Raw genomic sequence first — 22,609 nt, forward strand, 5'->3', positions numbered from 1 at the left:
GCCCCAGGACTTGTCTGGATTTATCTAGGCTTGAGCTTTTTGTAGTTTTAGCAGTTGTCTAGCAGTCAGATCACTACTGTCTTTAGTTCAGCTGTGTGGAACTGAGGCGCAACATATACCGTCAATTAATTGGTGGTGATCTAACACAGAGTCACCCTGTGTAGAGTGAACTACCTCTGATCCTTGAGCAAAAATGTAGTGGGCAGACAGCAGAGGCCCCAGGACCACAATCACAGCAATTATGAGGGTGCAGCCTAATGGAGGTAGATGATATCGGGAACAGAAAATCAAGAATAAACCAGTGCATTTTGAATAGGCTTTTATGCTTTCATTAGACTAAGAATAATTTTTTGTGTCCACATACAATCTGTGTTCCCTTTCTGTCCACTAATATGTCTCTCAAAAGCATACACAGTGAACTGACCAACATAAAAAGAAATATTTTTTTAAAGGATGGTCAGAAATAAAATTTAAAATAATCTGAAAAAGAAGAGCAAATCCAATTTTTTCTCCACATGAGGCAGAAAAATATAGGTATAGATTAGATAGAGATGATACATAGATCTAACATGTAGGAAAAATAATTATATGAAAATAAAAATTTATAAGGAGTTTATAGAAATGCATAGTTTTAGTTTAAAATCCCGATAGAGATGTATAAACGTCCTTCTTAATTAACTAAAACTTCTTCAATAAAATATTCTGTGAAATAACTGTTAAAACTCTATTCAAATTCTGCTGGTTTCAGTCAGTTCTAAAGGCTGAGAGGCAACGGAGGCAGGTGAGCCGGCAGTGACCTCCCACAGCTCAATAAGGAGATACGCCTGGTTGCTCTACTAAAGCAGATGAGGATGTGGGATACAGGCTGTTCATCTTTGCCTAAGCTCAGGTGTCAGATGTATTGCCTGTTACGTGATAAAGGAAAGTATCTATACCAAACAGTTGATGATAGAAGCACTGTCTCCATAAGAGAAATAGGTGCTGGAAAAGACCAGAGATGGAAAAAAGATGAAAAAGATCATTCATTTTGTCCTGGTTTTGTTAAAAACAAGTTTCTCTTTTAGTGAATTTGCCTGTCAGCTAAAGCCTTCATGTTAGCTGCATTTTCCTGGAGAACCCAACACATGTTTTGGTTAAACCTAGCAATGGAATGCAAACTTATTGATAAGCACGGATGGACATCTCGCGAGAGGGGCAACAAGAAACTGATGACCGAGAGACTGACCAATGGTGTATAACATTCCATTCACGTGAATACTTCGTATAAAAGTGGGAGATCACGAGGATCTCATCCCTTTTTCCTTCCCTTTTTCCTCATGGCTGACATTAGGAGAGGACCATGCTGGTCGTCCCTGCGAACTGAGGCCTAGTGAGAGACTGAATCCAGCTCCGGTTGGCTGCAGAGTCTAATCCAGGACTTTGGGTGCTGGCTCTGCAGTTGCTGAGACTTACAAGATTGGTTTTGTATATTTTGTATTATTTTCTCTATTCTTATTAGTAGCATTAGTAAAACATCTTTAATTTTTCCAACTCTCTTCCCTCTGTCCTTCTTTCCCTCCTGATCGCCTGTCCTGAGTGGGAAGGGCGGAGAGGGAGGGGCAAAGGGGGAAAGTCGGGGCGGGGAGGAGGTTAACAATACATCTGCCAGGGTTTGATTGTCACCCCGCAATCTTAACCCTCGACACATTTTTAAATACAGCATTTGACAAATAGCAACAATTATGTTTACCTGCTTTTGATAACTGCTTTGAAATCCCAAGGCATTACGTAGTAATACTATCAGGGAAACAGGATTAATGTCAGTGTATTATACTAATATCTGATAAACATCATTATTCAAGGCCAAAACAAAGAATTAAACATATTTAATCTCTCTTCCATGCTGAGGAAGAGTCTCATGAATCTCACTGTGCTTCCTTTCTCAGTATGGAAAATAAGATAATTTTATTCAATTCAGGATAATGTAGATGAATTAAAAAAACCTTGAGCTGGATTTGCCAGTTTACTAAAGGAACAGAGAATGTGTTGATATTCTCCTATTCCTTCCTGGCCACATTTTTAAGCACAGACCGGTCTGGGATCCTCTGCTCCCTCTCAGGTTTCCACATGTTTCACTGGAAGCTTTACCAGTGCTGTTCCAGTTCTTTCATTTTACAATGCTCAGTGATTCAAAGCAAATGAAATGAAACTCTGTAATCCTTCAGTCAAAAGACCTGCCTGAGCCAAGAGAAGCAGATATTTTGAACAGAAGTGATCTCTTATCCCCAACAGATTCACGGGCCACCTTTGCAGAAGGTGCAGATTGACCCCTCAGAGCTCTGCCCGGGCAGGTGGACGGGAGCAAGGCTGCCCAGGCTCACCGCTGCTGCCAGGCACCACCACATCTTAGATTTACAGTTTTATACTCTGATTCTTACCTACAAAGAGTATTGGCTCGCAGGGAAGTGTCTGAAACCAATAACAGGCATTCCAAAGTGTGATTACAATTTGAATGCTGATGACACTTTCTAATGCATAATCTGTACTGTAAAATGAAAGCTGGTAAGTATTAGACATGTTTCCAGTATCTGCATGCTTTGTAAGCACAAAATGTGTATCAGAATTCTCATCAGGGGGCATGGTAGACACAAACACGTAATGATAAATGCCAGTAGATTTAATTAATTGAAAATTCTGTTATTTTTATACTGAATACAGAATTATCTATTTTGGAAAATATTGCTTCTTAGATAATAAAAAATATGGACTGAGTACACAGCAGCACAGTATGATCCAATAGAAGCATTTGATGGAATATAACGTCAACTATAAAGACACTTCAGTTTGTGATGAATCACTTTATTTATACACATCAAATTATATACTCATGCAAATTATATTTAAGAAAAGTTATATACAAACACATCAGATCACTATTTGTTTACTTGGATTGTACAAGTAAAATACGCTCAAACCTCACAGATCACCTTCAGAAGCTCTGAATAATTCTGCACTATTGAGCGTTTTGTAATTGCAGTCTCCCCTGGCCCCTGTGTCAGCAGTGCCATTTCTTTAGATCTTCCCTGTCATTCTCATGCTTTCAATCATGTCAGAAGGTATGGATAGAAATAGCCTTTCTATGTGGCCTCATGCACTTTCCTTCCATTTTCTCATATAAAATCTGAATCACGTAAAATACACGTTCCTAGCCTCTTCATAATTAGTTTTAGCCATTTCTCTTCAATGACAGCTGCTTCTCATTCAAACATATATTTTCTTGCCATTTCTATTTCCTTTACCTGTAGACATGTGCCTAGCCTGTTGTTTGCACTTGAAGTTCTCTAAATCGAGCACTGACTTTGTTCAGCAAATAGCAGCAGATGTTTTACATAGCACAATAATGCAGATAACAAGTAACAGTAATTCTGCCTTTTGTTTTGGTTTGCAATTTTTCATTATAGCATTGCTGCATTGTCAGACACTTTTCTACTAACTTCCCTTTTTGAAAGCAACAGTCCAAATTTGCAACCTTCTGGAAGACAAGCCCAGACATTACGATCACAGAAGGTGAAAGTTTGGCCATTCTGAAACAAATGGTCCTATTCCTACTGGGTTTCTAGGATTAAAGGGAAGGGAAAAAATTGTAGCCCCCTTTTTGATACAACCTGGAAGATAGAGAGGTTGAGAGAATCTGACTTGCATTATGCTAGCTAGGTCTTAGAAAGAATGGTCTCCAAATCCAGGTTACCCGCATCTGACTTGTTACAGTACAGTCTGACTAAACCAGGTACAGGTGAGACACAGACATCTTTGTGCTACAATGTACTTGGAGACAGATAAAGGCCTGCATAAAAACACAGATGTCTAGCAAACTCCATATATAAGCCCTCAAACTGGCTTTTAGAACAGAGTTATACCAACAATGTGATGAAAACATAACATAGAATCATACAATCATAAAATGGTTTGGCTCGGAAGGGACCTTTAAAGCTCATCTAGTCCAACACCCCTGCAATGAGCAGGGACATCTTCAACTAGATCAGATTGTTCAACAATGACCACGAATCTGTTGTCTCAAAAAAGGTGGCATATAACTCTCATAACCAAAACCAACAGAACTGGCACTGGCACACTGAAAGTGACTCCAGCTTCCGCATGCCAAGTAAAGAGTTTTGTGCATCATTGGCCCAGCACATACTTACAACTTATATTTCCAGCTGTATTTTTCTTAAAATATTATGAAACTGTCTATCTCCCAATTTCTGCTCTTAGGGACACTAACTTGAGCAACACCATAGGCATAAGGGGAATCACACCTGTAAATCACATTTGTGAAGCAACTAAGACGTCTCTTCCGAAAAAACGTACAGACTGCATTTTCAGAATACCTTGAAGACCATCTCATGTTGGAGAACGTGCCTTTATAAGAACTGTTGCTGTACAAGAAAATTCCAGGTCCCTGTTACAGGACTTTGGTTGCCTTTTGCCAGAATCACCTCCATTTGTGTAAAATTAACACCAAAGGCCCTGCTACTGCATAAGTTTTGAAATCTGGAACACAAGTGGTGAACAATCTTGAGTTCACTTTTCAGACAATGTCTTAGATGGTTTATCCACTGCCACGGTGGAGTATCAGGAACCAAAGTCACTAGAACATTGCACCTGGAAGGTCCCAACGACAATTTCTTTTCAAGCGGCATCAAGTTCCAAACAGCATTTTCCTTTGTATTTACTGAGTTTATTTTTAATTAAATGAACAGATTTTCTATACCTGATAGCAGGTTGAGTCTATGTTTCTCTTGCATGTTACTAGACAACTGTATGAACCTCCTTCTGTGCACTTCAAAATCAAAAGTCTATTCAGGTTTTTTATCTCTTGTTCAATTAGCTACACTCACTTCAGCCATTAAATCTGATCTTGAGTGAATGGGCTCTTCAGATGAATGCTATTTTATTCACTAGTTTTAATTACTTTTAATCTCTAATTTATGACTGATTTATATTCTAGTGTATCATATGCTTCATTTCTTGGATGAAGAAATTTCATTTAAAACTTTAATTTACATAGACAGGTATGGGTAAAAAGTATTGACATTCATAGGTCTGTATTAGAAGAAAAAGAAAGAAAAGCTGTATTGTTTGAGCAATTGTGTACAGATTTACCACAGAGAAAGTCCCAAAACATGAACAAAACTGTACTTCAAAAAAGTACTGCAGACACAGAATGTCAGAAAACAAGATTGAGATCTCCTGCCAAAAAAAAAAAGTGAGCACTTCAGCAGTAATTCAAACAGCAGAAATTCTAATAGTCAACCTGTCAAATTTGAACAATAAGGAACATTTTTTTTTATTTAGGAGTTCTTCCTCCTAACCAGATTTAATCAAGCCTTCTCTCTATTTGCATAATTTCTTTAAAGAGCTAAGGAAAATGCATTGCCATTTTCAATCTTTCATATTACATTAATAAATTGCTTCTATTAAGTGTCTCTTTACAGTGCTGTGTAAGAAATTTTGTCTTTAAGAAAGCATAAAAACTCTTTGAAAGCTTGTCCTTGCTAGCAAAATTAAAGACCTTCTTCTGAGCCAATGGGAATGTGCTTCTCTCCATGAACTGTGTCTAGTGGGTGGAAACCAAGTCTAAAGCCATAATAGTGCATAAAATCATGGTGCTATGGAAGACATCTCCCTCTTCTTCTGTTGCACAATATTTTAGGCAGGAATGGGTGGCCTTCCTGTTCTGCTGCCTTGCCTCCACAGCCTGACTTCTTTGCACATTCTGATGGCAAACAAAAGACTGACATCCCCATGCAACACCCCTTTCCACTTGTACTGGTGCCCCGCTGACTTTCTGTTGGAGCCCATGTGTCGAAGACAGAGCATGTTACAGGATCAAATGCAAAACAGGTTGAAATAAAAACTGCATGAAAAGGCTAAGAGGACTTACTGGTACGTGGTTGGACTGACATTGATGCGGCGTGGGTGACTTCCTGACTCAAACTTGCTTGCAAGGGTGACATTGTTCCCAAAGAGACAATAACGTGGCATTCTTACACCAACGACGCCGGCCAGCACTGATCCTGAGTGAATGCCTATCCTCATCTGGAAAAACACAAAATCCATGTCAGTCCGTCTCTCTTGTGCTGCCCACGGTAATGTCATTAGCACTCATTTACAAGCCAGTCAGTGCAACCCTTTCAAAGAAATAAAAACCAAAGAAGAGTGAAGTGGAAGAAAACCGGCTCTCCCATTCCTCTAGCCTAAATCAGATACAGTTGAAAAAAGAACAACAAAAATATGGTTACTTCTTTGCTAAAACTATTTTCTTCCGCGCATGTTTGCTGGAAACTATGATTCCGTAAGTGAGCAAAGAGCCCTTCTGCATATTAGTGAGGTGAGCACCTGCCCTCAGCAAATGGTGAGCAGAAAGTCTCGTTCACACAACAGCAAGTTGTGTGAATGCTGTCAACTTTCAATAAATAATAAAAAACTTATTAACAATGTCTTGTTTTTGTGAGATGGAAGAAGGATTAGTTATTTTGTAAACAATTTTAAGAACACAGGTAATGCTACCTGTTTGTTCACTACTACTCTCCATATTTATTTAAGTATGACAAATAAACCGCTTGCTGTGACCTCTTCTAAGGTACATTCAGTCACATATGAAGGCCAGACTGAAACTCTAGGAGAAAGCACCAGCTTTGTTTTGCTGTTGGAAACTGTAGATCAGAGTACACATTACAGTGGAAGGAAAATCAGTAGCAAAAAATATACTAAGAAAATAAAATTTACTTTTGCAATGTATGCAGTGAAAGATGCTTCCTTTTATGTGCCTACGTAGTTTTTATCATTCAGTGCTTCATTGACAGGGGACTTCCAAAAATTTCCAAATCTATCAGGATTTCCAAATTCTCAGTAGCAGAAGTTTAGGCTCTCTTGAAGAAGCAAAAACTCAATCACACAGTAAATGCTTTCAAGGTCTTTTATAATGGTTGTCTCAAAAAGACACTGGGGGAAGGGTCTTTGTGGTTATGACTTTTCTGCACGTGCCAAGGAAACCAGCTGCAGATGGTACACTGTCAGACTTGCTGAATAGAATAGAAGCTAATATACCACCTTTAATATCAAATATTTTCCTTTGCAAGGTTACATGAACAAAGCTAAAGCCACTCCAACTTCCATGGGAAAACTGAGGGTGGAAGCAAAACTAAATGGATATTTAAAATTTCACTCAGGAGGACATAGGTTATAATAGGTCTTCTGTGAACAGCTTGACTTGCAGAAGGGATTAAACAGAAGAAGAAAAGAAACAGCTCTTTTATTTGCTATAGTGCGTATCTAAAGAGATTTTTAAAACCCTTGGTTTGGCTGAGTACATAACGTGTTTTGTTAAAAGAACATATTCCTACAATAAAAAAGGTAGATGATTTCACAAACACAGGTTAAACTACATAGAGCTACTGACGATTTAATGCAAGTTTTCTCATTAAACCACACAGAGAAATTACACCAAGAATGGCTTGCAACAGAGGTCTAGTTATGATTCATTATATGGTTCTCTACAAGAAAAAGCCCGCAACACTGACACTATTGCCATGAAGTACTCCTTATGTCAAGAATAACCATTATATTGGTCACATATTATTTTCTAGTGAAATATGCTTTTCATAAAAATGTATTTTCAATATTTTATTTTATCTTCAGATAAGTTATTCTGGCTTTTTTCCTCACTGTGTTGAAAAGTGTTGTGCCATCAGTTTAAGGTGTGTTTGTTTTTGTTGTTTTATTTTGTTTTGTTTGGGATTTTAGTTGTTTTGTGTTTTTTAGTGTTGTTTTGTTTGGGTTTTTTTTAATCAAAGAAAAAAGAAGTGTGATCAAATTATTGCAACAAGGCACTTATTGGAGCACAACAACATCTCACATTAACTTTGCAGAAAATCTGCCTACAGAACTTGACTTGAACAATAATAACATTTATACACATGTAGCTACAGTTCCCAAGCTATATTGTATCTGCAGTCCGTATCAGTGCTTTCCCAGAACAATTACCACTTAAATATTATCAATAACATATGAAATGCAAATTAGGTGGCAACATCAGGATGTATTATTTTTCTATTCATTTATGTCCTTTAAATATATCTGTAATTATATGTATGTTAACTATCTTAAACTGAGCATTTTTAGTAAAACGTATGCTCTCCATCTGTGCTGACTGCTCCTTTATCTGTCCTTAATTATTCAATTTATGATAAAAGGGCAGCATATAACTAAGACTGAATGTTCAGAGGCATTATGCATAGAAATGGAAAGACAGGTCTTTTCGAAACTATCACAAAGAGAAAACAATTGCTAAAAAAAAAAAAAAAGAGAAAATGCTAGACTCCCACAGTTAAGGAACAGGGAAGAGATGGACAGAGGCAAAAAAAAACATTTCTAGAGCAGAATATTAGAAGGCACAATGGGGAATGAAATATGACAAGGTGTGAAAAAGAGCAAGAGACCTGTGAGAGGCCTTTTAGATACAGAGGAAGGAATTGAACTGGCTGCAATGGAAAGATTTTAGAGTAGAAAATGACAGGGAGAATAAAGATTAATTAATTTGATCTTTGCAGCAGCTGTGGTAAGGGTGAGGTGGAGATAAGCTGATATGTGTCAGGGGTGCTAAAGAAAAGCAGCCTGTATTGATGGATAGAGGACAAGAGGAAAGACATATCTATGTGGAAAGGAAAAGAAGCTTCCAAACATTTTAAAGAAAATGTAGTAGTATTAGGATATTGCCTACAGGATAAGGCACAGGGAGCAGAAAATGCTGATAACTGAGTGACAGGATAGTGGTTTAGTTTAATAGTGATAGATAAAGAAGGTTCATACAGAAAGATATGGAGCACTGGAGCTGTGGCCATTGTCTGATGAGAAAACATGCCAGAAGTGGTTATCAATGAGAACTGATAGTCCAGAAGGGAATGAGAGAGAAAAGTCAAGAACAAACAGGAACAGGGATGATCACCATAAAAATACTCTGGATTTCCACACTGAACATTCTGTGGATGTGTTTTTCTGACATATTGAATCTTAAACGTGTTGTGTGTTACCTGTTTACACTTCCTCATTGTCAAAGCATGATTTTTCTTTTTATAAGCAAAAGTGCTGGGTTTTGGTTCGGTTTTTACCTGTTATGCAGTTTCCATCACTTCCAATAACCCCAATGCCTTATTAGGCACCATACTGAAAACTGTACTCTTTCATTAAAATAAAACCTATTTCAAGTGAGATAAAAGTAAATGCAACATTGAAAACTCAGAACCCATCTACACTCACTTTATGGTGAAGTGGCACAAATATTTTATGAAAAGTAAATGAATGCAGTGGCATGCCTGAAGTAAAATTCATCACTGCTAATTTATTCCTTAATAGCTTTTTCTGTTAATCAGTACATTCACAATAAGCAAATCCAGTAATTTTCTTTATATTGAAAGCTCTTGATCTTTTTCTCTTTTGAAAACCTGTTGAAAAACGCATTCTCCTTTCCCTCTCCTCATTTCCCCGAAAAATTTTGGAGGAAAAAAATCTCTAACATTAAAATGGAAGTGGAAAGACACCATTCTACAGTTTTAGAAGTAGTATTTTTCTCACCAAGAACATTTTATAAAACCTTGTCAAGTCTAAGATTTTGACCAATGTATGTTTGCAGGTTGACAACCAAGAGAACACAATAAACTCCATATTTCCCTTTAGTCAAAACTGGAACATTGCATTACAAGACTTAAAAATGCTTCCTGTATTAATTAGACCACACAATAGTGGTTCAAACTGTAATGATTCCTGAAAAGAATTGTTTATTTAATTATTCTTCAAGCTTCTCATGTACATGGTGCTGTGCAAAAGTATCTGCAATCTTGGTTAAGGGCTTGTAAATTTATTTTTAAAAGCATAATCTGCAAGCAAGGAGACATCAGAGACATCTTTCCTTACAGGCGACAGCAGGAAAAATTGCATAACGACATGACAATGAAGAATCAATTCTGAGCTGAAAAGAAAAGGCTGTGGACAGTATTGAAAGGCAGATCAGGAAAAAGAAAAGTGTGGATACCTTTCTCTTTGTCTGCCAGTAAAGAGCAGTTGATGTTATAACAGGCAAGCAGACTTTCCAATTCAAACCAAACATACATGTAACCTGTCTTCAGATAAGTACAGGGCAAAAATACATGTTCATTTCCAAAATTCTCCCTCTGCAACCAGTAATTTTTAGTTCAGGGATTTCTGGAGCCAAAATAAATCCTTTCTGTAGAGGAAAGGTGTTTGTTGTTCACAGCTCCTCCTCAAATATGAACTATGATAATATTTAATGGGAGTGGTAGCTGTACACATTCTTTCGACCACACACACACAGAGAAGGACCTTAATAAACACTCTGAAAAATTTACTCCTATGCTAGAAAGAGATTTCTCAGATTGCCTCACAGGTTAACTGTATCCAGAAGGACTCAAAATTCATTTTCACAGCACTGCCTGCCTCACACAGACCCTCAGCTGCAGAAGTGAGGGCAGGCTGGGAAGTAGGTGACACAGTTTGGAAAGCAACCACAAGCAGAAACAATCCCACATTCAGCCAGCCTGAAGCATTTTATGCCTTAATAATGTGACTGACTGGCTGCTGCTCAAGACTTCATGCCGAGCTGGTAGCAGAGCTCAGGGCTGATATGAGGCAGTAGATGCAAGGAAATATTTCCAGGTACACGGATGTCTCAAGCCAGAAAAGCATTTAAATACATTACGATGTGTTCTGCTGGATCGGGACTTTCAATATCAGTTTCCATAATGTACATGGATATCTGTACATTACCATTTCTCAGACAAATAAAGCACTTTCTGCCCTAACATACTGACTGATATTCTGTTTCAGTAAGGACCTTCTGCTTTCTGTCCTTGCAGTCCCCTTCAGAAAGGAGAAAGTCACCTCTCAGTGTCTTAGCTATTAATTTGTGGCACACTGCCAGATCTTTTCAAATAGAATGTGCCAAATTCTTTGAGACATTTATCTGCTGTAATATTTTATAGCAGCTACTATGACAGTGTTATCTCTGAATCTCAGTGCATGCTTTCCACAGGGATATTTGTTTGTAAAATGTATTAAAGCAAAATAGACTCTACAGAGCTCAGAGCTCTAAAATCGGGGCCACACAATGGTGAGTCAATGTGTCTTTCTGATCCTTCAAAGAACCGCAAGTTGACAGGACTGACAGCTATGCCCTGACATATGCTTTAGTGTGTGGGCTATCTGTATTCTTAGATAGATTTATAAATATCACAGTGTCTTTCTGGAAAGGGACATACGACAGTACAGCTCACTACAAAATTGTTGCCAAGGAACAGACCTGCTCAGAGGAAAAATTTAGATCACTTTGAATTTCACAAGGTGTTCTATAGAACTAAACTACAGGATATATTTTCCCCTTATTTGAACAACATTTGGAAAAATGAATACATAGCTTTTTTTCTAATGAGAATTTCCCAGATTTCTTACTCACAGACTTAGTACTATTCAACCTGCTTCAAGCAAAATACATATAAAATTATACAAGGATAATGAAAAACACAATAACAAACTAACAAAGATTGAATTCCTTGGGATCAATAAATCCATTTTAAATAGATATTCAGTAAAGCAATTATGCAGTTTGTGTAAAAATTAAATTACATTATAACCAATGTGATGCACAGTATCTATGTACATCCCTGAAGTATGGTCTTGGCACACAGTCATCTCTACTGATTGTGGAACAAGCAGCTACGAAGCATTTCTACACAAAGAAGCCCCAGACTTGAAGGATGACATTCTTTTTCTCTTTCCACTTAAGTTCTTCCACTATGATCTAAGTTAGCCCTACTTTGAATAGTGATTGAATCAGATGACCTCCTAAGGTTCCTTGCAACTTAATTTATTCCATTATTCTATATTTCATATCCTATAATGAAAAATTATGCCCCTATGCATCTTCATCAGCAGTAAGAAGTAGAACTAGATGAAGTAAAAATCAAAATCAAAGACTCAGACCAGTTTGGGGGGCTCATCAGTTCCAGCACCAAAGGAAAGTTTATATTGGGGCAAGGTTTTTTGGGCCAAATTCTGTCCTTAGGCATCACAGGAATTCATATGGCATTGCTCAGGATGTACGTTTGAAGAGGATGTGGGTCATCTGTAAGAAAACATCTCACCTGAAATTATTTACTAGGCAGGGGTGGAATAACCATGTAAATAAGAATTTCTAGAAGAGTAGGTCCTGTATCCTTTCCCTAAAAGTCCAAAGAGAAGACATTAATGTGCTTCTTCATAAGCTGCTTGTCCCTCACCAATAAAACGTTGCATTTCATTGCTGATATAGCATTTAATCAAAACCATTTTTTATTGTTTTCTTTCAATAGTAATTTTTCACATCAGGAATTTAATTACTATGTGAATCTGTGTGTTCAGGCACTTAAAAATGAACTAATCATTCAAGCAAGCCCACATAGCAGTGGAGGATTTTTCCCAGCCTCCTCTCCACTAACACCCAAAAAAGAAAAAGAATCATCAGAAAGTTCTGTTTGATCCTTAGTGTAGGAGGACATCTTTGTCTCACAGCACCATCATATGACACATACTGAATGGATTGGGTGATATTTTAACAAGGATAAATGACACATGCTCAAAATATTTAAGAGAACAAAAAAACTGTATGCTAAAAAAATTTAAAAAGATGGGCATAAGGGTTTAACCTTAAGAAACAGTCTCCAATACTTTTGTTAATTTAGTCATTTACGGTAGATTTCAATCAATATTCAAGCACCTGGAAATTAGGTAGCTCAGTTAAGTTAGATTTCTAGACTTCTCCTAAATCAAGGAGGTAAATAACCTCAAGGCTGCAATTCTTCACATTCCAAAACTGGCACCTAGGCTGGATCAATCACTCCTGAAAGTATCTAACTCTCTTGATGGAACAGACAAGGACATTCAACAGTGAGTTTAGCCTGGACACCTCAGGCACAGAAAGCTAGAGGTAGGTGGCAAGGCTAACACATTTTAATCTTTGTTTAAAATGAGCTACACTCCTGTGCATAAATGATAAAAAAAACAGGTGTTGATGGATAGGACCCCACCAGAAGGTCATTCTATTTGTAGGACTGCAGAAATTTCGTCCGTTATTTTAACATAATGGTCTTTGAATCTAGCTTGCAATATTTGAAATTGTAAAGTGAAATGACCTTTCAAGGTCATGCTTTGTCTTTTCATCATAACAGGTGAAATTTCAGAAGAGCTTAGAACTAATCAACAAGGATCTATTGCACAACACCTTTAAAATCTGCAGAAAACATTGATGTATAAGAATCTTACAGCTTTACCATTAGAAGCAACCTCATCTAGCTTCTGTACAATAGTGACGTATCAGTATCAAGATTCTTCCCAAAGGCTCCTACACTGTTAAAGTAACCTCAGTTGTTGCTTATATCAGCTGAGCCTTTACCATTGCAAGGTGTTTTAACACTTTTGGCACAAAGACATTTTAACTTACATTTTAAGTCTGTCATTTCTACTGGATCCCTCAGCTTCTTGCAATCAGCACCAAGGCAAACATAATCAAGATAAAAAATTGATTAATCCCCCTCCTCCATATGGACAGAGTAGACACGACAAAAAAAAAAATAAAAATCTGTGGGCTAGGTTTTGCAAATATGCCTGTTCACAAGTTGGAAAAAGTGGAGAGACTAGCACCTCTCAATCTAACAAACAATATATCTAATTAAATGTAGACAAATACTGGAAACTAGTCAACATGTGCCCTCTTTTGAAATTGATTTTGATCTTGATTTTTGAAATCAAGAAATGACCACATGGAAAGATTAAGGGCTGAGAATATCTCAAGCTGTGCATAAGGAATGCTTAGTGTTGCAAGTTATAAGAGCTAAAAAATATTTTGCTTCCTTGTGAAGAAGCTTAGGGCACTGCCATCATCATAGAGAGAGAATTGAATAATAAATGTCCACCATGACTTCTTTTTCTCCTGTTTAACTAAAGGATAAATTAGCTTGTAAAGCACCAAAAGTTTCCATATGACAGCTGAGGCGTACAGATACTCTGTATCACATATATTTCTACAGATTTAACACAAGATAATGTAAGAGCTAGATGACAACGCTGATTTTTGACCCTTCTCTTTAGACTGGAGAAAGTCTCAACAGCTGGTAGGTAATGATTAACCCAACAGGCAATGGTAATTGTATACAGAGAATAGAGGTTCTGTGATTGTACAGATTCTACAAACGAGAGCCTAAAACTTCACCTTGGCTATAACTGGGAGTTTGTTAACACTCCTTATTGGCCATGGCACTTCACCATCACAGAGCTTGAGATTAATGCAGGGAAAGTGAATTTCTTCCTCAGCGAAATCAAAACACACATTCACTTACAGGGATTTTCTTTAAGTCTTTCAGACAGGCAAATCGACTGAGTTGAGAAAAACTACTTCATACAACAAAGGGAATGAGCATGAAGAGAAACGGTGCTGTTCTGCACTGAACTGAGGAGTTTAGCAAAGCATTCACAGACTCTCACGATTCGTGTACAGCCAGCACTTCAGCAACTCAGTCAGACTTCCATGACAGCACAAAACACGTATAACAAAAGCCAGCACCAGAACTCAGAGAGTATTCTGTACAGGTCTGTTACTTTCGCTGAAAATCTAGGTTAAAAAAAAAGAAAATTTGAAATAAAATTGTTAATGAAATAAATGAAAAAACTCTATAACTCATGTAAAATGAAACATTTTCTATTCCTAAATTTAAGCTGCAAATCTACAAGCCATGTCTGATTATTATTGCATGACTAGTGTGCCACGAATGGAAATGAGATACTATTTTACTATTTGCTTCAACTGTTTAGATAAAATTGTTAACTGCACTGCAATTTCAAGAAGAATTTTTAGGATACATTTGAATGTTCGAATGTTTTTATGACTACAAGGATTTCAACCTCCTTTTCAAAACAGTTAGCAAGTGAAGACCTGATGATGTCAAGAATATGACAAAATCCAAACAGCTGGAGACAAATTGCTCTCAGATTAAGGTGAATCACTTACAGGAAGGAAAGATTCAATGCTCTGTCTAATGACTTTCCTTCACTTCATTCAGTGACCCCTCCCTCAGAGGCACACTCATAAAGAACAAAGCAGGGGAACACATACATCTGGTTTTAGCTTGTGGATTCTATAAAATATTATAATCATAAGGCATATAATAATTTAATTTTTAAGTATTATGCATTTTGCAAATATAAACATTCAATAAGTTAAAACGCTTAGCCAAGAAGACCTCTGCCCATCTCCAGAAGCTTCTATCAACTAAATTATTTTTCAATAATCCACAAATAAATACACACACAAACAAAAGCATATTTGTGTTTTCATTTGTGTGAAAGAGAAAGACCAAAAAAAAAAGAAAAAGAGACTTTAAGCCTCAATTATCCTTGCAAGTTCCTTTGAAAAATCACTAGACAAATTAAACACTAATTTAGTTTTGGATGGAGTAGCAGATGATGGCATGGCATATCTATTAACTTCACTGTCACTGCTGCCCAGGCAAACTTTAATGCCTGTAATTGGGTGAATTTGGCAGCTGAAGGACACAGATGATGCTGAGCCCTGGATTTTGCTTATCCAGCATTATCATTACTTGTTTCTTTGCTGCTGTTGCTCTTCTCTGATTTACCTTCATTTAGGATTTTTCAAGTCAACCTCCTCACCGAAAGCCATCTCCCTCGGTTCAACCTTTGTAGCTGACAGATCCTTTACTTTTTAGTTCCATTCTTTACTTCTTTCCTCCCAAATGCATGCAAGATGTGTTTTCCTGGAAACAGCCCCTTTATTCTCTGGTACCCCATATTTTTCATACCCTATGTACATGTCATATGTGTAACTGGTGTAACTGAGAAGTAAAATACACAAATTCTTCTTCCACAAAGAAAAACAGCGACCAACTGAGAAATCCTCCCTTCAATTGCTAATAAAAAAACATATTTGTCTTTAAAAAATAATTCAACTTTTATTAAATTATATATAATCAAGTCAATGTGAGAAAAGCAGAAAGAAGCAGGAACCCTTCAAATCACCTGAAATAGAGTGTTTTCCCACAGTAGGAAGACAGAGGAAAAAAGAATGAGTAGAAAAGTGACTTTTACATTAATTGGTTTGTTAAAATGAACACTAATATTTCTGACAATAATATGGAGTTTTACGTAAGACAGTATATATTTAATAGGCCATCTGCAGATAGCATGCAGCTGAGACAAGCAAACAAATTATCTACCAAACTTCGCTAATAAAATAAGAGTTCTTTTAAAATCAATAAACAACAGAAATGGCACTAGAAAGCTAAATATAGCTATGATGACCTACAGGAGAAAAAATTTTTTTTTCTTTATAGTATTGCTTCAAAGTCTATTTTCTAGTCTTAATAAAATAAGGGAAAACAGTTGGAGAGAAAGAAACCATTAGACATTTCAGAGACTCTGGCTGTGGTTTTGTGAAGATTAAATCATGTCAATTTAATCATTTTTATTTCTATTTAACTTGAGTCAAAATTAAGTGGATAAATGAAATAAAGTACATGAAAAAAGCCTGAACTTCATCTCGCTTGTACTTGTGCCTACTAAATAAAAATAAATTATTCTGAATTTTATTTACTGTGTTCGTTAATGATCTGCAATAAACAACACATATTTGAAGTTCACTGATCACACAAACTGAATGCATCTGGAAATATACTCGAAACTAAAAATACACAATTCATGAGAGAAAACTGGAAAATTCTGTGTAACGTCTCCTGAGTGAAGATCACAATGAAGCTGAATTAACATGCAATCTGGTCACAAAAGTAATTTGGGATTATGAGCATCATATGACACTCTCAAACAGTTCCTTCCTGCAGAATTCTAGTTCAACCACACAAAGGATATTAAGTTAAAATGTAGGTACTGTCAAAAGGAGTGATTTCTGAAAAGATCACCAATCTGTTCAGATCCTTGAAATGGTTTGTTTAAAGGGGAAAACTAAAAAAACACAAATATTCACAGGTTGGCTAAGCGTTGCTCAACAGGGAGAACATGATAATCATCTACAAATATCTACAAGGTGTTAATGTCAAAGAGGGAGATATGGCAGATGGGGACACAATTAGAAATAACACAATGGAAATGAAGACAGATGAATATCCAGCTTCCCTAGGCCTAAACAGACTATATTAATGGCAGTGACAGACTCTTGAGGTAAGTGTACTAAGCTACATCATATAGGTATTTTCTTTAAGGCACTCATAAAACACTTGAAAACCCATCTTAAGGATGTTGACAGGAAGATGGACAGGATGTTTTAATATATGTATGTCTTTTTAAACTCTAACATCATACTGTGCATAAGGGCACCTTATTAGCTGGTGGTGATACATTTGAAGGTTTCAAATGACTGCCTAAAAGTCTGTCTTCCTGTCACCCTTAAAAACAGATGGAGTAGGAGAAATATTTTTTTAAAATCCTGAAACTACTTAAAAAACCAGAGTTTTTAATTTCAGCTTTAAATTAATTGTAATTCAGTCCACATTCTCTGTAGAATTTCACTTAAACTTTGTCCAAAAACTTGGGTTGAAGTAGGGTTTAGCATTTTGAAAAGACATCTAAAAGAACTTGAAAATCTCCTTTATCTTCTTGAACAAATCTAGGTAAAGGAATTCAGCACCCTGCACCTAGTACAAGCCACACTCAAAAGTAATCAAAAACAGTCACTGAGATAGACATCTATTTGTATGGTAACAGAAGCTGTGAGAACAGGAAGAGGAATACATTGCTTTTGAGGAAAGAAAGCTATCATTTTTAGCAGAATCCAGGTTGGAAAACATTAATTAAGAAATAATGATTTAAGTATTTTGGAAAGCAGATGAGACCAGGATCCCAAACTCAGGAGCATTAGCAGAACCAGGTCTCACAGGATTTGTACCTTCTCAGATCCTCACTGGGCAAAAGGGTTGGCTCCAGAGACATGAGGGAGCATCTGAGCTGTGCCTAAGAACCTGGGAGCACAGCACGGAGACGTGAGGCCTCCAACTTCCTCATAGAACAGAGGATTTGTAGACTCCAGATCTGACCGGGATGATCAAAGGGTGTGAAACCCTAGAAATCATGTGGTCTCCATTGGACATCAAGCCAGCTGTCATCATAGTTCTTGAAACCTGCATATCTGGAAAACATCTTTGGTATCATAGAATTAAAAACCTGTTTTGGCAGAAAACTTCTGATCAGATCAGGGTATAACACTAATCTAGTTACTAGAGATAAGAATGGAGAGCAGACAAACTATGTTGAACCATTTTTACTTACAACATGAGCTTGGATTTTCAGCTTTTTTAAAAAATAATAGCATGATGATCTATGTCTCATGACATACTTTGCAGTATTGAGTACATCATGCATAGGAAATCAGCACAATCTTGACAGGGAGAAAAAGTGAAATTATTTTTTCTAGACAGTCATGCTTCAGGAATGTGACTGTCAGTTCTGTTAATACACTGCAATCATATATTGAACTAGTCATGTTATTTTGCCATTGGTCTGTTGCTCATCACAGATGATGACAGTTAATCTTCATGTGGATAACTATCAAAATAAACCCTGTCACAGGAAATACTCTGGCAGTTGTATGTTCAGGCTCCATGAGGATGAGAGAAAGGATCACCTCACTAGAGGGCAGCAAGGTCCAAAGCAAAATGAGGCTATGTCCTACAGGGGTTTTTGTTCAAAGAAATAGTGCAGTTTTGAAGCACATGCCCCAGTTGTCCCCACTAACTCTACATTGCTTCACTTTAAAAAGCGGGTTTGGAGTGCACGAACTAGACACCTGTCAGACGAAACCGAAGCAGCAGTTGTGCTGAAGATATACACCAAAGACAGGACAGACTTTTATGGGCACATCAGGGTCCAAATCAACACTTGGTCTTTCAGGTCACATATGGTGGTAGCATTCAGTCCAAGGAACAAAATCAGCCCGAGTGAAAACCTCAAAACGCATTGAGTGTAGATGTAAGAGCCCCAGTACAAATTCCATCAATGCACAGATCCTTTTCTGTTGCACTGATCTGCTTCATGAGCAAACACCTCTACTGGATCAGAGCAAAGCTACCTATCTACGTAACATTAGCCAGCCAAACTTTTATTCATGCATTTAAAATTTTACTTTCTAAAATTCTAATCAGTAAATGACATTTTATAACAATAAATTAATTACTAAGTAAAAACGCAATGGCTGTATTGGAAATGTTCAGGACCGAAATGCAAAATGCAAACAATGACATCTTTAATTAGAGTGGTAAGGCCCATAAAATTAATAGACTCGCTTCTATAAAAAACGCTGTAGATGAAACTTGAATGAAATTAGTCAAAACACACTTAAGATTTCTCACTGAAAAACTGTTTAATCCCAGAAGCTTCCCACATGAAGAGTTTGGCTTCATACATTTCAAAACTGTAGCATGTTAAATTCCAATTACTTCATAAAAGGTAGGCAGCGTGCATACAGAAGATACTTGCAACAATAGACCGCGGTATGGCGTGTCTCAAAGCTCATTATGAAGCTGCTACTACAGTGGACTGTGTCTGATAACTCACCACAATTTTTCTTCATTTAGTCTTATTTACAAATTGATCTTGGCTTGTAAGCAAATTCAGAGAATCCTAATGCACTTCTAATAATCCTCATGGGAAAGATGAATAATGTCGAGACTATGTCTTCCACAGACACCATTGTAGGAATCTGGGAAGAATAATGAAAACTTCTTTCCTCTTCTCTGAAGTAAATTAATTATTTTCTATAAAAATTAACAGGGCCTTTATTCACATCAGCTACCATATGAATTCGTGTAGCTGAAGTAAGTATGTGAATTTGAGCAAAGGGAAGAAAATCTTCTCCTTTAGAGCATACATTTAATTAATGTCTGTCGAAATTGTAGAACAGCTTACTTCAAAAATAGACAGATTTTTCAAAATTAGGCTTACGTGTGAAGAACCTGTTAACAGGCAGTAGACTTTCATATTAAACATGAGGAAATATTGCTAAGTAAACACAAGTTCTTTGCATCTCTGTTTTTTGCCAAACCAAGAAAGACTATCTTTCTAGTTGAAGTATCTTGAAAGCTATTACCTACACTGCAAGTTTCAGTGACGCATACAGATTCCAAGCTATGTTAGGATGAGCTTGTTATATCTGTTCCAATACAGCCACAGAAGCACAGCACTGCTGTCGGGTCAGCCCAAGGGGCCATGAGGACTGCTGTCCCCACTCAAACCGTGGCAGTTGTCAACACCTATGAGAAATGATCAGAACATGACAAGTGCAGGATGACACCTTTCCAGCTTTCCTTGCTTCCAAACCATTGTGACTCTGGATGTCCTGAGGTGAAAGATGTATCTCCTTCTCCTGAGCCCCATTTCCTGTGACGTCCTCACTAGCCCATTACAGCTGCTCAAACTAACTGAACAGGCAACTCCGATATCTGCCTCTCCCTTAATTGCCAGCATATTTCTGGTCTTTCTTTGCTAGATCTTTCAAAGCTATGCAGTGCGTGAGTTCCTCAAATGTTCATTGTTTTGAAGAGAGGCTTTTGTTGGAACCCTCAGGCACTAATTAATGACAGTTTCACAGAATCATAAAATAGTTTAGGTTGGAAGGGACCTTTAAAGGTGATCTATTCCAGCCCCCCTACAATGAGCAGCTTACTTGACTGCAGCTCCTTTTTCCTTGGTTGTCTTCCCGGCTGTGAGCACAAGGTGATGATAAAACTGTCCTTTGAGTTTGCAGCAAGAGTCCCTGTTCCCCTCTACATCTCCTTGACTTCGTTTAAACAAACTAATTCATTAGAAAACTGGCATACAATGGATTTTTAAATATTTTTCACAGGAATTGAACCAATTCTGCTTTGCCTGGAGACATCTGGAAACCCTTCCCAAAAATGATTTCTAAAAGTGACATTTTTGATAATCTGTGATTTCTGTAGAGGTTACAAGTGGTGCTTCTGACGTCACCTCAGTCCAGTCTGACAGGGTGCAAACCAGAACGTACCATCAAAGCACAAGATCTGCCTGACTGCATTTCCACCCAGTTAGCCCTGTGCTGACACTGGTAGCTGACAACACGCTGTGGCAGATCAGGATTACACACAGAACAGTGTGTGAACGTTTTTAATGAACTCTAACTGACTCGAAGGCTGCCTGAAAAAGGCTTTAGGTCAAAAGTACAGTAGGACAGCAGAGGGCAATGCAGGTTGGGGAGCGGGCAGTCTGCTCTGGGACAGGTAGGGTGTCTGGCTAAGGAGAGCAGCTATTGGGAAGTGAAGAGGGGGTTGTATCCTGTTTCCATGAAAATAAGACAGGGTCTTTTATTAATTTTTGCTCCAAAACTTATTACATTTTATATATATAGCTGTCTGGACACAGTTTAAATTGACTTTTTAATGAACTGTAACTAGGGCTTGTGTTTGGAGTAAGACTTATACTTTGAACATCCTCAAAAATCCTGAAAAATTATGGTAGGGCTTATTTTAGAGGTATGTCTTATTTTTGGGGAAACAAGGCAGTAGTTAAGAGTGTGATACAAGACCAAACATTCCTGAGAAAGATGACAATGCCTGTTAATACATATTAATCCATGGGGATTTTACATGCTGTAACTAAAAAATCCTAAAGATGATAACCAATATGCCTGGCCATAACCACGTGGAGTAAATTAGACTCTTGCTCATACAAAATGCCTTAAAAGTAAAATTCCAATACAAGACAAAACAAAGGAATGGGAGGAATGTGGAGAGGGGAGACCAGCGTAAGTTAAATTTTGATAGGCTAAGCCCTATAGTGAGACATGCCAGCAACAGATAAAGATGCATATCTGGTTTTCATGCACCAGTAAGAACTCCAGATGTGCCACAGCAAACATGGGGAAACTATAATAACTGTAACAGCACTGGGCTATAAAGGTATCATATTTTGTTAGCCCAAAATAATGGAAGAATACGAGTCATGTTCACATTTTGGAACCTTGTCTCAATAAAGCAGCAATATGCTTGGGAAGCAGTTGCATCAGGATGTGAGGGCATTATTCATAACAATGTCATAACTGTGCAATACACATCAGGAGATGGACTTAGAAATGTTTGCAAAGAGAATGAATTAAAGCGAACGCTTTACCTAGATGGTAAAATAAACCATATTCATGCCTGCATAACCCCCACATCCTGCTGGGGAAACAAACTCAGTCAAACATTTGCTCTTTGTTGATGTTCTTGGAAAGGAAGCAGCAGAAAAACTGGTATCACAGATCTCTCTCACAAAAATTTCCACAAATCTCAGTGTTTTCTACAGCATGTAAACCTGCTGTTTTGTTCTTATGCACATGGATTTGCTCTTCAGAGGTGCAAAATTACCTCTACCAAGTTTCTCCTATTGGCTTTTTCCTCCTTTTCCTTTTTTTCGGCGTGGAGGAAGGAAGAGCAGACAGAATAAATTTTAGGAAGATTTCAGGGTTCCATATTGCTTTCCTGTCCTCAGAAGACCAAACTAGAAG

General features: G+C 37.4%; 1 protein-coding gene across 1 annotated transcript in view; it reads right to left on the bottom strand.

Annotated features, from left to right (window-relative positions):
- Positions 1–22,609, bottom strand: part of GUCY1A2 (guanylate cyclase 1 soluble subunit alpha 2) — a 170,423-nt gene that overhangs the window by 24,400 nt on the left and 123,414 nt on the right. The window contains exon 7 of the mRNA XM_065831745.2: positions 5,924–6,078. Within this exon, the coding sequence (XP_065687817.2) occupies positions 5,924–6,078 (155 nt within the window). The remainder of the gene's footprint in view (positions 1–5,923; positions 6,079–22,609) is intronic.

The sequence above is a fragment of the Patagioenas fasciata genome, chromosome 1, assembly GCF_037038585.1.
Source record: "Patagioenas fasciata isolate bPatFas1 chromosome 1, bPatFas1.hap1, whole genome shotgun sequence".
Lineage (NCBI taxonomy): Eukaryota > Metazoa > Chordata > Aves > Columbiformes > Columbidae > Patagioenas > Patagioenas fasciata.